Genomic DNA, 17429 nt, shown 5'->3' on the forward strand with positions numbered 1-17429 from the left:
TAATAATATGCACGTCTGAAACAACCAAGTCAGGTACACCTTGACTAAGGCTGCATCTACAGTGTAGAATTAATGCAGTCTGATACCAATTTAACTTCCATAACTCAATGCTAGGAATTAATGAGACCTGTAGTTTTACAAAGTATTAAACCATGGCAGTTAAAATGGTGCCGAAGTGCATTAATTCTACAGCATAGCTGCTCCCTAAGTAAGCAAAAACATTTTGAACCTTTAGAGACCACTTGAACCCTTCTTCCAAAATGCATTCAGGTATATTTTTCTTTTACTAGCCTCCACTTTTATTATTTCCATTTTAGTGATCATAGTTTTAGATCTTGCCATTTAACATGCTGGGGAAGTAGGCCTATTTGACCTCCCACACACAACTTATGTTTGTTTTGGTATTTGCATATGCCCAGCAATGGATTCTGGATGCAGCTGCAGGTTACCATCCATGTTGGATGCTGGCACACATGGTTTTAGTTGGATCCCCTTTTTTCCAGTGTGGCTATTTCAATGTGCGTTCGACTGAATAGGCATGCTGCTCCAATGTCTCCGCCTATCTGCTCACTTTTATCTGGCCCAACTCTAGAGACTGTAATGACTGCACACATATATATTTTATTATCTTACTTCATTGAATACCCTAACAGTGCTTCGATTCTGGTTGACTATGTTTTATCGTTTATATGCTGTTTTATTTTCTTGTTATATATGTTTTTGTTTTAAATGCATTTTATACTGTATTTTATGCTGTACTGGGCTTGGTCCCCATGTGAGCACATAAAATACTTCATAAAAAAGGAACTTCTTTGTCAGAAGATTTATTAACTGTGATATGCCTGTACAATTATTCTAGTTAGCATGCTATAATTAATTGAAGATTCCATATTATTTTCATTTTGGGATTATACTCAATTTTATTTTTAAAATAGCTGAAATCGTTTAAATTGTATTTTTGAATAGGATTTTTATATGCTTTTTTAATAAGATGGCTACTAACTTTCATTCTTCACATTCAATTTGTTCCAATACTATAATGGACTAAGATTTGTAGAAGTAGTTTGTGAATAAATGCTTTCGCTTCACAGTATGACCATTCCTCCTCTCCTGGCTAGCTATTGCTTGAGACAAAAATGAAATGGATCTTTGGTCTGATAAAGCAGTTCTTATTCACAAGCATAAAAAGTAATAAACAAGTCTAATCCTTAAGATTTATAATTTAATGGGCACCGAGAGACAACAGAAAAGAAAGCGTAATTGCACAGGGTACAATATCAGCTTTTTGCTGGTAAACCATTGAAGAGGAAAAGATATAAATACTTAACATAAGAAATGTAGATTTAAAGTTGTTTAGTTTGAGTACTGAAATGTTAACAAGTTGCTATTTCTTCCTTTTCTTGTGAGTTGAGAGCAAAGATTGAGCTCTTATTCCACATAGCCATTCCTATTATATTACTGATTAAAAGTCATAATTAAAAACCACGATCAACAAATGCATCTTCAAAATTGAAAATGAAACTATAGATCCTGAGAGACAAGAAAAGTGGCATAACAATTCAGTGAGTGGCTCAAAATGCATGGGAGCCAAGTTAGCACCTACAGAGAAGCATAACAAAAGGCGTCTTTCATCCTTAACCATCAGAACATTGACGAAGGACAGTTTTCTTGTTTACCTGATACATTCAACTTCCTCTTAGGCATACTGAAGAGCTATATCCCTTTCATACTGTGAAAGGCTCCTGCAGTGAACACAATGCTGCAGCATTTCAGCAATACATCTTCATTTAGACAAGAGTGATTCTCAACCACTTCACAAGCCATGCTTTTTAATTAAGGACCAGGATGTGAAATGGATTTTTTGAAGAATTTAAAACCTCCCAAAGGACCTGGATATGGTGGAGGTGGGGCGTCATGATTGCCTCTTAGTGCCACTGCTTGCTCATAAGTGGGCAGTCCTATATGCTCTGAATGTGGGGAGAGAGAGGCTAAGGGGAATTCTTCACGTCTTTGAAAGATGATGGAGGAGTGGTGCCTCCTGCAGCTTGGGTACCTGAAATAAAAGTAGAATTCTGATGAAAAGGCATTATTATCTGCTTTCTTCTCCTAAAGAAGATTCAGCAACTGTTTTTTAAAAGCCAATATTAAGTAGCCTTTTAAAGCTGTGGTGGGCCAAGTACTATACTCCAAATCATTTTTTTTTCTAGACAAGAGAAACCCCAAAAACCTGGACATCTGTGTCTTTCTTAAGGCACCTGAGTCTTAAGATATATAATTTCATAAGTTAGGGTTTTTTTTCTTATCCAAATCAGAAACATTTTGATTCTCACATAAGAGAAGAGTGATCTTTCTTGGTGGAGTGGCTTGTTCTAGCAGAGCTGCTGTTTTGAATTTATTTATAAAGTTGCATTTCAGCTCAAACAGCACCAAATCGATTTAAAATCAAAAATTTGTAGAATGAATTTTTACATTGTTTTAAAAGATTAACCATTTAAAAAATCAGTGATGGAGGATAAAACATGATAGAATTAAGAGAAAGAGGGGATCCTAAAAAAAAGAGGAAAATCGTTTTTGTTCTGGTCCACCTGAAATTGAACAAAGGGACACTCTAAACATCCTCAGGGAAAAAGTCCCACAAGGATATTTCACAGAGAAGGCCTTTTCTTGAATTTTTGTCCCAGCCTTTTCTGGTAATTTAATATATGAAAGAGCTTCATGTGAAGTACGAAAAGTATGGGTAGGTTCATATGGGAGAAAGCAGTCTTTTGGATATCGTGAAAGATATAATGTTACCAGGATGGGTTGCTTGAAATGGGAGGCTTTACAAAATGAGCCTTGTCCATGTGTAGCAATGCCATAATAGACATCAATTACTAAAATATTCACCTTCCCACACCCCAACAGTCTTTTAGCAGCTACACTATTTTGGGGCAAAGTTTATCCTTTGTCTTCCCCACAAGTAAGAGTTTCTATTTTGATTGAGCATCCCCCTCCCCCAGTATGGATACTCATTTTATAATCTAATCTAATCCTCCCCCTTCATATGGAAAAATCTGAAATGAAATGCTAGGTTCTAGCAGCTAGGAAATTACCAGAACTGTGCTAGAGGACCTAGGCTGCCTCCCTAGGAATCTCTAGATCAATGGTTCTTAATGTGTGGGTCCCCAGATGTTTTGGCCATCAACTCCCAGAAATCCCAGGCAGTTTACCAACTGCCAGGATTTCTAGGAGTTGAAGGCCAAAACATCTGGGGACCCACAAGTTGAGAACCACTGATCTAGATCTTCCATTGCAACTCTATGGTATATTAGGACTGGAAGTCAAGCACTTTAATGGCATTTGGTCTTATTAACAGTTTCAGGTAATTACGGTTTCGATGAGAGCATATTCCCCACTGTAAAAAAAATAAACTTTATTTCTATCCTGTCCTATTTCCCGAAAGGGACTCAGGGTGGTTTACAACAAAAATGGGAAAATATTCAATGCCATAAAAACATAACAAACACATCAAATCATGGACAGTCAACTAAACAACATTGTATGTTGTTTTAAAATAATCTGTTTTTTAAAAGGGAAACAAAACATAACAGGACTGCTTCCGTAAATGTTATGCTCCACAAATCTCCAATATTAAAAGTGCATTAATTCCAAAGGATGCAACTAGTGGGCTCATAGTGCTATAACTGAGTAGTATGAATAGATCCCTCTATATATATACAACTGTTGCACAGTATAAATTCCATTGGGATATGATTGGCAAACACAGGAAACACATGTACACCTATTGGAGTGCAGCAATTAGTGCAGACCTCACAATGAAAGTAGGGACAATAATTTCAATATTTAATTCCTTACTCTGTCAATCTTGGCTTGCACCTTCTTTGGCAGAGATAATAAATAAGTAATCCAGTTATAACCAGTAGCACTCCAATTGCAATTAGTCCAGTCAAAAGTGCTATCACATCCATCTTCTCTACTGCTGACCCATCTGTAAAAAAAAAAACCCCAGTCTAAATTAATGTGTATTTAAATCGTGCATTGTTATCTAGTATCCAAAACTTAATATTTGAGCTGGTTTGTAAAAGTTTTCATGTTCCTAATTTATTTCAAAGATTCATGAATACAACTTCTTCATATGAACATGTTTTCTTATTGCAGAGGTTTCAATGTTGGCCCTCTAGAGGTTTTGAACTTCATTTCCTAGAAGTCCCAGCTTCCATGGCTAACAGTCAGGAACTCTAGGAGTACAAGTCTAAAATGTCTGAAAAGTTAAAAGTTGAGAATTACACTTTTATATTATGTATCCCTCTCTGTTCTAATAATTAGATACACATTATACTTATCCCTTCAAGACCCAACCTTTACCAAACAGAGCCTCTTGGGCTCCATCTGTGGAATGCATCAAACAACAAGGTAATGGGAAATGAACAAGACAAGATTTCCTCACATTAACTCATAATATAACCAGAGGTCTGGATGGCTAGCACAAATATTTCAATTTTATGCCAACAATACAAACAGCTCTAGGTAAATCAGGATTGTGTGGCCCTTTTGATGTTTTGGGTTGCAATTCTCATTATCCCTCACCACTGGCTATGTTTAGCTTAGATGAGGGGTGTTGCTGTTCAGGAAAATCTGGAAAGCTATGCATTCCATGCTTCTGATGTTATTGAGCCAAGTCACACACTGTAAAAGACAGGATAGGGATGGTCCATTAAAAATTACCATGTTATTTCCCATGGCTACAGCAGAGCAATGAAAAGAAAAGATATTCAATCACAGTATTTTGCACATCAAACCATTCATATACGGACACGATTGCTCAATTCAGTTTAGGAAAAGCAGTGCAAGACAATGTGACTCCATACCTTTTCTGTGGGACTCCTCTATTGTATGGTCATCACAGAAATAACATGGACTTTGCATGTGGCATGTGGTATTTGTGATCTAAATGCATTTAGTCAGAGTGCCAGATCTTCTACTTCCCACCAATTTTATTAAGCCAAAGATGGGCAATGGTGGCCCTACACAGCTTTCTAGACTGCAGATCCTGGCAACCCTAATTAGCATAGATAAAAGGAAGGGGGAATGAAAACTACAGTACAAACAATATGAAGGATCCCAGATATCCCACCCTTGCTTTAGTGGTTTTTGTTAAACAAAGCTCTTACTATTTTCCAACCTATGGGTGAATTTATAGCACTAAATTCTGAATAGAGGGCTGCAGATAATAATAATAAATATATGTAATGTAAAAAGCAAAAATGCAAGTGAGATCTATTGTGATTTTGTCTTACCTGTTTTTGACCCAAGGCCTGTTGATGTATATACATCCCAAAAACGTTTCTAAGACAAAAAAACAAAAACAAAAAAAAAAACACCTGAGAGCCTTGACAGGAGCACAAAGCCCAACTCCCATCACCCGAACATTTAAGCATGTATCTTTCCTGAAATTACAAGAGTTGCACTGGATAGAACTTGAATTAGGATGTTAAAATCTGCATTTATGACAATATTCTTTAACTTTCCTTTTTTGCAAGCCTCAAAATATATAAATTAGGGGACAATATGTTGTTAGATGTGCATAATGAATGCAGAAAAGCAGACCGTTGACTGCCAATACTAGTAACTGCCATGTATTATAACATCTGAAAACTGAGGTTTAAATCCAGTGGTTAATATTTGAATTAACAGAAATATTGCTGTACCTAATTACCACATAGTTTATAGTTCTACTCTATTTAAGTCTAAATCCAGATTGAAACACAACTAGTACAACTAGTGACTGTGCACACACAAGTGTCTTCAAGTTATCAGACAATTTATTGCAATTTCACATGAATTTCACAAGGTTTTTCTTAGGCAAGGAATACTGAGAGATGGTTCTCCCAACTCCTTCCTCCAAAATATAACCTATAGCACTCTTCTTAGCTTCCAAGAACAAATGGGATTTGGTGCCTTTAGAGTTATTACTTATACTGTAAATAAAAATACAATTTAACTACTTGTTTATCGAAGTTAATATTATATACTCTAATTTTAAGTATGTTTAGTGGCCTAATCACACATTATTCACTGGATGTTGCAGAACCTCACCCTTAGCATATACGATACTGTGTGATTAATGGCTGAAGCTTTGTGTTATATACATTTTAAAAGAAACACCTTTGTCAGTTCCTGTTTGGCATGTAGTGCAACACTCATATATTTCAACTGAAAGACAAAATTCTATCAGGAAAATGCAGCTAGTAACAATAATCCCAAATAAATACACTTCAATAGAACTTTTTAAAAGTGCCACTTTTCCTTAAATAGCAAAAAAATTTTTTTGAAGATTTAAACTGGAACAATTGTAATAATGCTGCAGTTTCTGAATCTTGCCCTCCACAATAAGATATGATAATTTTGACAACCACCCTAACTTTCTAGCACATGGTTTTATGGCCATTCCAGATAAATTCCATATTCTGCAATACACCATACCCACTAAGTTATTGTATCCAGACATCTTTTTTCAAGGTGGCGATTTTCTGCTTTGTAGACATTACATTTTGACTTGGTTAAATCCATAGTATGTTCAGCAAAGTTAGATTCAGTGCAATTTTATCGGTTAAATTGATTTTTCAATTAACTGAATATAAAGATCATGTATGCCCTTGTCTGGAAGGATTAGTAGAACCCTGATCTCATGTACTTTTTAACTGTATGTTATACAAGGATAATAACCTAAAACTAGTTACACGTTACACCTCTGTCAAGTAAGTTCCCATGAAGATCTTTGGAATGGCATCTGATATATTTGTTAGGAGATACAAAAATAGGTAACAGAGGATGTTGTGAAGTTTTGAAGTGCTATAAAAGGGTCATATTTTAAGGACTTGGATGAATATCAAAAGTTTGCTTTTCAGTAATATGGCTATGGAGTTTTAATACATATTTAATTCATATATGTGATCTGTTTTAATTGTATTCATTTTGTATTGAATTTTAAATATATTTTATTAAGCTGTTTTTAATTGTATTTATCTGCCTGTAATTATATTCTACTGTTTCATTCCAGTATGGCTTGTTTATATTTTCCAACATGGAGTGTTTAAACTTCTGTGTGCATGTGCTTAAGATGCATATAACTGTTTTACTGCTCTATGGTTTGTTGATTATAATAAAGGCGAAAGCAAGTGAGTTTCAGCCACAATGTTCTAATGCCAGAAAAACTGTGTTCATCAACAAAGTGAGCAACAGTACAGTTATTCCCAATCAGCAACTCTATTCCCCCCATCCATTATGTGGAAATCAAAAATGCTAATCCTATAGAGAGTGTCAATAAAAGGAGTAAATCCCTAAAGAAGGAATATTGATTTGTTTGTGGTGACTTTATCTTATTCAATAGTGTTCTATATAATTTTGCTTTCCATCATTGCGCAATATTTCACATGATTAAAGAAACACAGGTGGCTTTCAGTTAACATAGGAGGCAACATACCCTGTAATTACCAAGACCAATACACAATATCGGCTGTTGCGCACAGGTTGCTAAATGATATACATACTAGTCACGGGCCCGAATTTTGTTTTATTTATTTAATTTGTGTTTTTGTTTTGTGCCATTCATTTGGAAAGCATGAATCGGTATACCCCTCTCTGGAAATGACATATCAGTGAAACAGAAAAAAATAGAAATTGTGGCTGGCTGATTTTCGGCATGCTGGGTGCTCTGCTATAGGCCCAGACTGGCAGGGCCTACAGCTGAATGCCAAGCGCTCAATGCTTTGTAGGCCGGGCTGGCTTTGCAAGCCAGGGCCTACAGCTCAGCACCGAGTGCTTGGCACTCATATACCTGGCTGGCAGGCCATGGCTTGCAGGGCCTACAGCTGAGCACCGGGTGCTGGGTGCCAGGCGCACCGCGCACTCAGATGTAGGCCCTGGCTGACAGGATCTACAGGCCCTGGTGCTTTGCCACCCAAGGTTCAAAAATCTTTGGTTTTTTCGGACCTTGGACAGAAAAGCTCATTTGGATAGGTACCCGTTTCTGGAAACGGCAAACGGAAAAGGGCCATATGAATGGTAGAAATAGAAACGGATATCAATTCCATACAAATGCACATGACTTAATACATACATCCAAACTAATCTTCAGCATTGATCTTTGACATGTTTCTTTCACAAGTAAAAAATAGGTAAAATCATTACTGTTTTTTCGGGATCATCAAAAAATTCTCTTGCTTCCTCAATATTACATTGTTCTTCATAACATTCCCTTTCAAGATTTCCTGGAGTGAACAGTTCAAAGTCAAATCTGTTGTATAGAAGGTGCCGTCCAATGAACAAATTAGCTTTTTCTGCTGAGATGAACACTAACAAAAATAAAGCAATATTATATTAGAAACAAGACCATGACATTTTTTTAAAAAGTAGCATAACCACTGATGAAAGTTGTCTTAAAACCTAGAGTTCCTAACAGTAACATGAAAAAAGCAAGTTGAGTCCTGTAACTACAGCCACATGGAAGAAGTCACACAAGTCAGTGAAAATATGCAGCTTCTCAAATGTAAATTCTAAGCATACATTTTCCACACCTCCTATGTTTGCACAAGTAATAACAGGAAGCTATGTGATTCTAATAGCTTATACATATTGCTGCGACACAGTATTTTTGTGATGCATTACATAGGTCTAAGAGTCAGAATCATAAACTCTTAAGTTGGAAGACAACTAATGGCCATCTAGTCCATGCACACAAATAAACCCCACTCAATATCTATTTAAGACTTGCAATAAAACCAGTCTACTATCTTCCGAAGCAGTCTATTCCACTATTGAATAGCTCTTAGACGAAGGGTTAGAAGGCACGATCATCAAGTTTGCAGACGACACCAAACTGGGAGGGATAGCCAACACCCCAGAAGACAGAAGCAGAATTCAAAACGATCTTGACAGACTAGAGAGATGGGCCGAAACTAACAAAATGAAGTTCAACAGGGACAAATGCAAGATACTTCATTTCGGCAGAAAAAATGGAAATCAAAGATACAGAATGGGGGACGCCTGGCTTGACAGCAGTGTGTGCGAAAAAGACCTTGGAGTCCTCGTGGACAACAAGTTAAACATGAGCCAACAATGTGATGCAGTAGCTAAAAAAGCCAACGGGATTCTGGCCTGCATAAATAGGGGTATAGCGTCTAGATCCAGGGAAGTCATGCTCCCCCTCTATTCTGCCTTGGTCAGACCACACCTGGAATACTGCGTCCAATTCTGGGCACCACAGTTGAAGGGAGATGTTGACAAGCTGGAAAGCGTCCAGAGGAGGGCGACTAAAATGATTAAGGGTTTGGAGAACAAGCCCTATGAGGAGCGGCTTAAAGAGCTTGGCATGTTTAGCCTGCAGAAGAGAAGGCTGAGAGGAGACATGATAGCCATGTACAAATACATGAAGGGAAGTCATAGGGAGGAGGGAGCAAGCTTGTTTTCTGCTGCCCTGCAGACTAGGATACGGAACAATGGCTTCAAACTACAGGAAAGGAGATTCCACCTGAACATCAGGAAGAACTTCCTCACTGTGAGGGCTGTTCGACAGTGGAACTCTCTCCCCCGGGCTGTGGTGGAGGCTCCTTCCTTGGAGGCTTTTAAGCAGAGGCTGGATGGCCATCTGTCGGGGGTGCTTTGAATGCGATTTCCTGCTTCTTGGCAGGGGGTTGGACTGGATGGCCCGTGAGGTCTCTTCCAACTCTGCTATTCTATGATTCTATGATTATGGTAAAGGAGGTCCTTTCTATTTACCATAGGTGAAATATCTTTTCTTCTAATTTGAATCTATCATTTCAGTCTCTGGATCTACGGAAAGCAAGGTTACTTCTTCTATACGATACCCCTTCCAATATTTAAAGATCATGTCTCCATTCATTGTATTCTTCAAGTTAAAAATGCCCTATTCTCTATGTCACTCCTCATAGATTGTGGATTACCTTGGTTTCTGTGTTCTGAACACCTTCCAGCTTCTCAGTACCCTTCATTACTATTTAGTACATATGTTATAAGGCCCTCTCAGTGTTAAAAGTCATTGACAGCAATCTGAAACTAATTAAAGGATTTGTCTAAAACAGAGAGACAATGACTGGGTTGAGATGCTGGCATTTTAAGTTTTAAAGGAAAAAGTTTCCTCAAATGGCAGGTTATGAGAGTCAGCCACTAGGGTTTTTTGACAGTGAAATTACTGAATTTGAGATCACCTTGGCTATCCTACTGTTGTAAGATCCAGCTTAAAAAGTAGCCTCTGCAATTTAAGTTTCTTCTACTTTCCCTGACTTGTTTTTTATTTTTGTTCTTCTTTATAGATAAAAAAAATAATTTATTAATTTATTTTATAATAAAAAGGGCTTGTTTTTTAAAATTCTTCCCACAATTTCTACTCTACTGCACCCATGTACAAAAGCTAGAATTTTTTAGGCTCTGGACTTTTGGAAAGGCTCAACTGGCATTCTAATTGTAGAAGTATAGTGGAAAATGGATACTCCTGTCATTAATATATACATCAACACTTCCATTAATAAAGTTGCATTTCTTCTTCAGCAGAAGATTTGGTATCAGAGTCAAAATAATAATAATATGGATAGCTCCCTACATCAGAAATAAGATATACTGTATTTCACCACACTTCTTTTCCAGAACTGACAATATGCACTCATGAAATGCAGGTTAGGTAAGCCTTGCATAAGTAAACAAAAATATTTTGTATCTCTTAGAGCCCATTTTAAGGTTTCTTTAAAATGCACGCAGGGAAATGTTTTCTTCCAGTAGCCTTCATTTTTGCATGATTTTGTAACCAAACCTATAGATTCATGCTTTGTTATCATGGTTGGGTAGGTGCGAGGCAGGCTTATCTGCCCCTCTTTTACTGATATATTCTAAGTAAGAGGTTCTGGATGTACTGTAGTTGCTGTTTGCCTTCTCTGTTGTGGGGAGGCAAACACAGCTACAGTAGAATTGGATAGAGGAGAATCCCATCCTTTGCCAACTCAAGCTTTATTGTAGTGTTTATTGCAAATTGCCACTGAAAGTTCATGTTTTTCTACCCCTCTCCCAATGACAGTGCTGCTAAAAACTACGAAGGACAGGGAGGAAAAGGTGGAAAATGGGCTGGATAAAAAGTATTTGTAAAAAAATAGCTTCCTTTTTGGCTGCTTTGTTAACCAAGGTATGTCTGCATTGCTATGAATGATCTCTCCTGTAATGCAAAGTATTGTAAAATAACTTGAAACTGAATAGGCAATTTAAGACCCCAGTAACTTTACAAAAGATCTGTTCCTGATAAAAATAGAAACTGCTAGAACTGGTTTGTTATTGTAGGATCAACAAATATTTTGGGATGTGCAGCTGCATTAAGAGAGGATGAAATAGTATCATTACATGCAAAGACAATCCCATTAAAATAGAAACTAATTTCATCATTTTCACAATGCAATAATATCAGATAAAATACAAATGGAGCTCTAATTTCATGCTCACAAAACCAAGTAGCCTAGAGGAAAGGCCTTGCCGTCCTGTTTGGGGCTTTCAAGAAGCTCCTTTCCTTTCCCACCACATTAAATACAGGCATACTTCAGTTAATACATGTCTGCAGTAAACAAAGCTTAGTCAACTTTTATATAGCGTGTGTGGCTGTTTCGGCTAGCTCCAGAATTCCTGAAACATACATGCAAAACAAAAGAGAGAAAAGATGAGAGCAGATAAACCTGCCTCACCAGCTGGCCCCAGCATGTTAAAAAACCAAACAAACATAGATCTGTAAGTCTGGCCACAAAATGGAAATAAATAGAAAAGGTAGGTGAAAGAAAATATTGTCTCGGTATGTACATTTTCAGGGGGTCTCTAGAAGCTTCAATTTTTTTTAACTTACACAAGTTGTAACCAACTTGATTGCTTCATTTCACATGTAAAAAAAAAGGGGGGGGTGGGTGGGTTGGGGGGTTCCTAACACATGGTAAACTACTTTTGTTCTCTTGATTTTTCTGTATTATTTCTACTTCTGGCATAATATTTTCTGTTAAAGAAGTACCGTAATCCCCAGGAGTTACACCTGTATTGCTAAAGTACTCAGGATAAGGACTAGTTACTAGCACCATGGCTGAGCATGCTATGACTATATTCCACTGTAAAGAAGTCTGGATGATTAAAGAATTATCAGAATATCAGAATACTGTAAAATAATTGAACTCCTTTCCACCCATGCACTACACACAGAAAAATAGGGAAAGAGGATAATTTAATATTTTAATATGTATCCACAACTTTGATTCCCACATCCATGATGTTTATTGGAAGGAAAATGAGGATTTCAATGTCCTATTTACCTTCACACACCACATCCTTAATATTTTTTGGACGCACAGATATACCCTACACACACTGGTGCAACTGGATTTCCTTTTTCTTTATTCTGTGGATATAGCTCTGGAGAGGATTTTATGATTAATACTACCACATCTTGGCCTGGTTTGGATTTACAACCAAAAATCCATTAAAAAAGGTTTTACAGTTTTTCTAGTCTATGTCCTAGTAGAAGATCTTGAGATCCAGGTCCTTGTCAGGAATTTTAATTGTTTTCTATTTCTATAATTAACTTGAAACATGAAGTCTTTTACAATACACAGGGAGTCTCCCAAGTACGGAGGAAACACTTCTACAATGAATCTGTTTCACTGTCTATTAAAATCACTTGGTCACTTAAAATTATTATTAAAGGTAATAACAAGATTCTATAAACTATAACCTGCAAAGACTTGTAAAGGTTTAGGCAGGAAATCCTGTGAGTTAATATTGAATAATGAATATATTGCATGTGGCCTACTGCTGCAGTATTTTAAAATACCAAAACAATATTTAAAATAGAAAAACAACAGAATGCTTAACAAATCTGAAAAAGAAAATAGTCTTGCCATTTCCAGATACATAACATGGCCTAAATATATTCTAAATTATTTGGGGGGGGTGCTTCTTATAATTAAACGGAGGAAATTCAAGAATGAATAGCAGCAACACATTCACACAGTAATAACTCCAAAGATAGCATAGAGTAGATCCATTAAAACCACTCTTTTGTTACACCAAGAACAAGAAAGTTCTAAAAACCAAGCAGATCATAAGGACCAGTTTTATTTAATGTATTGGAATATCCTCGTTTCTAATTTTGCATAATATAAGCATGTGAAATTATTTCAACTTTTATTGCCTTTTGGTGAGTGGAAAAGTGGCAAATAAATAAATATTATAAATAAAATAAAATTTGAAATGAACACATACTGACCATATCATTACACAGTATAAGGCAGCAGGTAGCAGATATTGAGTAGCAGCCAGAACAACCTCCTGTTTGCTCCCTGATCTCCTTAATTTTTCTGTTCAAGGCTATAAAGCTGTATATGCCACACAACCCACATGGGCCTCGCAAAATCACCTACTATCTTAAGTGTGATAGCAAACACTGTCATATCACCATATGTTGAAGTGCCAGTCCAGCTGGCTTTTTGGATGCTGAAGTCTTCAGCAATCAGAATCATAGTTCTGGATTATGTTTTTACTCTCTAATTCGCACAAAGGCCAGCAACACATTTAACATAAAAATCTAATTATTCTGAAGCAACTACACAACTGCAAACACAGACTAGGAAAGTACACTACTGGTGGAAAGAAGATCAACTGATAGAAATGCAATGGTCTCACAGGTAGGATTTCCCATTGGATATTCCCAACTATTGTAAACGGCTTTTCAGTAATAAATCATTAGCTGGTAGTCTGAGGTTGAATAGCTTCATCACTTGACAGTTGGCCGCTCTGGAGTGTCACAATGCACTAGACGTAATATCACATTATGCCACTTCTGTTAACCTCTTGGGGCTTTTGTTGGAGGGGCACACAACATTTTGAGCAGAATTCAATCAATTCTGTGTTTGGCTGAGGTTTATTTCCAGGTGTGCAATGGTCCACATGATTCTCACTGCTGTGGTAGACCAAGAAAAAAAAGAAGTAAATAAAGACATAACATACAATTCCTAGTCCCACCGGGAGTAGACTAATTGTACTATCTCAACATTTATGGAAATTGTACTGATTCAGAGAGAGCCTGCGTGGTGTAGTGGTTTGAGCATTGGATTACAACTTTGAACACCATGGTTCAATTGGCCACACAGCCATGGATACCCACTGAGCAACCTTGGACAAGTCACATGCTCTCAGACCCAGAAAACCTTAGGATCGCCACAAGTCAGAAATTACTTGAAGGAACACAACCACAAATGATTTAGTGGTCTATTCTAATTTGGAATATTCACAACATGAAGGTTAAAATCAGTATTACAATTTCCTCCAATATTTTGAATGTTTGCATTCAATACTGCAGAACTCGGTGAACCCTTGAAATGCCTTGGCACTGTTCACATTTACCTAATAATTAAACATTACGTAAGAGACACTAGGATAATGATGTCACTTGTGTCATGTCAGGAGGGGCCCAAGAAGATCTGGTTAAAAGTAGCATTTACTTACCATCTAAAACAGAGTATGTGTTGAAGGGAGTGAACTAATGCTAGGTTAGGTGGGGACTGGAGTGTGTCAAGCTGAAGCATGTTGGGAAAACTGAAAAATCCAAGGACTGGCTGATCTGATCTATTTTAACAGGTAGATGACTGAATTAAAATGGTGTTTTCTTGCAACTGTGCCACAGAGATGTTGAACAGAAACCTCTCAGGGACATTTACACAGATTCTCCATCCATTTGACAGGATCAAGAAAGATGAGGGACTAAAAAGGAGGTATTGAAGACTGCAAATATTATTGATGGTGGAGACTGCCAGCTAACTGGTATAGCTAAATATGAGTAACGAATTCCAGATACAGTTTGTATTACAGTACAGTGCTGATTGTGTGAAACTATTTGGGTAAGACATGTCAGACATTGAGAAATCCTCTAAGATGTGCTGTTTAAAATCTTAAGCAACGGGTCATAGTTTTGGGGTGTATGTTGCAATACAATATTCATACCCTATGGGGTGTATGTTGCAATACAACATCCATACTCTATGAGTAATAATAATTTTTTTAAAAAAAACTTTATTTATATTCCACTACCATCTCCCCGAAGGGACTCGGGGTGGCTTACAAAGGCACTCCAGGGTGCACATATAACATACAATAGGTAAAAATGGTACACAAGTATATAAACAGGTCATATAAAATTATAACAACAACCCCTGTCAACACATATAGCATAAAATCAAAATAATACAATTTTAAAAACAACAGTAGATAAAATTAACTGCCATCAATTCACAAAGTGCCAAGTGTCAACTTCATATGGGCACATTCAGCCTTCTCAAGGTCAAAAGCCTGTTTGAACATCTATGTTTTCAGGTTGGAATGGAAGGATTGAAGGGTGGGTTGGGGGGGGGGCTAATCTAATCTCTTTTGGGAGGGTATTCCAGAGCCAGGGAGCCACCACAGAGAAGGCCCCCTCTCTCTTTCTCTCTTGTCCCCACCAACCACACTTGAGATGATGGTGGGACTGAGAGAGTGCCCTTCTTAAATATCAACTGAAGGATCTTTTGCATTAGTACCCAAATTATTCACTTTAGAATGAAGGAAGGATGAAATCTGCACATAAGCTGATGAAAACAAAAGAGTTTTGTTTTACAGGGTGCTGCTTATATAAAAAGAAACCTACCCTCTTTCATCACATGTTTTGATTCCCTCGACTGTCTCCAACCTTGAGGAAATGCAAGCAATGTTTGCAGGAGCTGAAGCAGCAACACATAAAGAAATAACATAACCTAGAATCTGTTGAGAGAATTGTAAGTATATTAGTCACTTACAGACTTTAAAAGCGGACTGATTGACTGCAGTCAACATGGGCCACAAGTTTTCACAAGACATTTGGATGAGTGGTTCATTAGAAACAGGCGCTAAGCCTCCCCCAAACCAGTCTAGCATGTACCTCATCATGGTTACATAAGGGTAATTACACTGATTGTTCCCAGAAATTGAAACTAAGGACAATCACAAGGAAAGACCTTTGCTGTCTGCGATAAGGACGAGACCATACTTGTTAGGGTCTCCACATTCTCTTCACATTTGGAATTTGGTGAAGGAAAGATGTCTGGCTGACAAAATTTCAGACTTATGGCAAATGTTTTTGCTTACACTGAGCTACAGAGAAGAAACCTCATGTCCTCACTGACACAATAGAAATCCTTATTTCCTGATGAGTGGGCCCTGTCGACCCAAGAAATACTTTAGAGAGGCATGGCTAAGGACTCACAGACACTCATATTTTTAAATAATGTTTCCGCCCCCTTTTAAAAACCCCTCCTCATAACATACATTGGACCCCCCCCCCCCAAAAGCCACTTTGGTGAGCTTCATGGGCTTCTAACCCAGCAGAGTGAGTGGAATAAAGAAATGCACCCTTTTGCAGTGGCTCGTCCCTCTCTTCTCCCCTTGGCCGATGGGAAGGGGCTCCTTCTTCCTCCTCCGCCTTACCTGTTGGGATTTACTCCGATCCGGGGTCCTCCGAGCCCAAGATCCCTTTGGGCCGAGAGGGAAAAAGGAGCCGGGATCCTAGGAGCCCGGCCCTGTGGAGCCACCCACTTGCATTCCGGGTGTTGCAAGAGAAGCAGCAGCAGCAGCCCTTGATCCAGAAGCCGGAGGAAGGAGCCAAAACGAAGGAGGGACGTCCCATATTTGGCAAGTCAGGGCTAAGCCTCTCTTGCTTGCAGGAGGAGGGGGGAGAGACACACCAAAGGGGCATGCCACTCCCCAGCATAACAAATTGAGCAGTGAAAAAGCTCTTACCCAGCTAGATTCTAGCAAACTGCCTTGAATGGGGCAGGGCTGGAGAATCGTTTCCTTTTTTTTCCTGGCCACACAACAGAGTTAGAGCGGTTTGACACCACTTCAGTTGTCATGGCTTCACTTTTCATTGCCATGGAACCATTGTCCTCTTTAGCCTTCTCTGCCAGAAAGTGCCGGTGCCTCACCAAATTGCAACTCCTATGATTCCATAGCATTGAGCCATGGCGGTTGAAGTGGGGTCAAGCTGTATTAATTCTACCGTGTGGATACACCCTGGTTGTGTAATTAAATGCACTTTTAACTGCAATGGCTCATTACAATGGAGTCATGGGGGTTGTGGTGGAGGCTCCTTCCTTGGAGGCTTTTAAGCAGAGGCTGGATGGCCATCTGTCGGGGGTGCTTTGAATGCGATTTCCTGCTTCTTGGCAGGGGGTTGGACTAGATGGCCCATGAGGTCTCTTCCAACTCTACTATTATTCTATGATTCTATGTAGTTTTGCCAGGTCTTTAGTCTTCTTGATGTTGTGGAAGATTTTCATGGCTGGAATCACTGGGTTGCTGTGAGTTTTCTATGCTGTATGGCCATGTTC

General features: G+C 38.1%; 1 protein-coding gene across 2 annotated transcripts; it reads right to left on the minus strand.

Annotated features, from left to right (window-relative positions):
* Positions 1-1205: 1205 nt before the first annotated feature.
* prrg4 (proline rich and Gla domain 4) lies at positions 1206-17244 on the minus strand. 2 transcript variants are annotated; one of them, XM_003214697.4, is made up of 6 exons: positions 16528-17244; positions 15713-15825; positions 8191-8354; positions 5298-5346; positions 3856-3988; positions 1206-2053 (listed from the first exon to the last, which is right to left on the minus strand). In XM_003214697.4, the coding sequence occupies exons 2-6, from the start codon at positions 15813-15815 to the stop codon at positions 1834-1836; spliced, it is 669 nt and encodes a 222-aa protein (XP_003214745.1). In that variant the 5' UTR covers positions 15816-15825; positions 16528-17244; the 3' UTR covers positions 1206-1833. The 2 variants fall into 2 exon arrangements, with proteins under 2 accessions (XP_003214745.1, XP_008104832.1); XM_008106625.3 differs by lacking the exon at positions 16528-17244 and adding an exon at positions 16453-16508.
* Positions 17245-17429: the final 185 nt, after the last annotated feature.

This window comes from Anolis carolinensis, chromosome 1 (genome assembly GCF_035594765.1).
Source record: "Anolis carolinensis isolate JA03-04 chromosome 1, rAnoCar3.1.pri, whole genome shotgun sequence".
Taxonomy (NCBI): domain Eukaryota; kingdom Metazoa; phylum Chordata; class Lepidosauria; order Squamata; family Dactyloidae; genus Anolis; species Anolis carolinensis.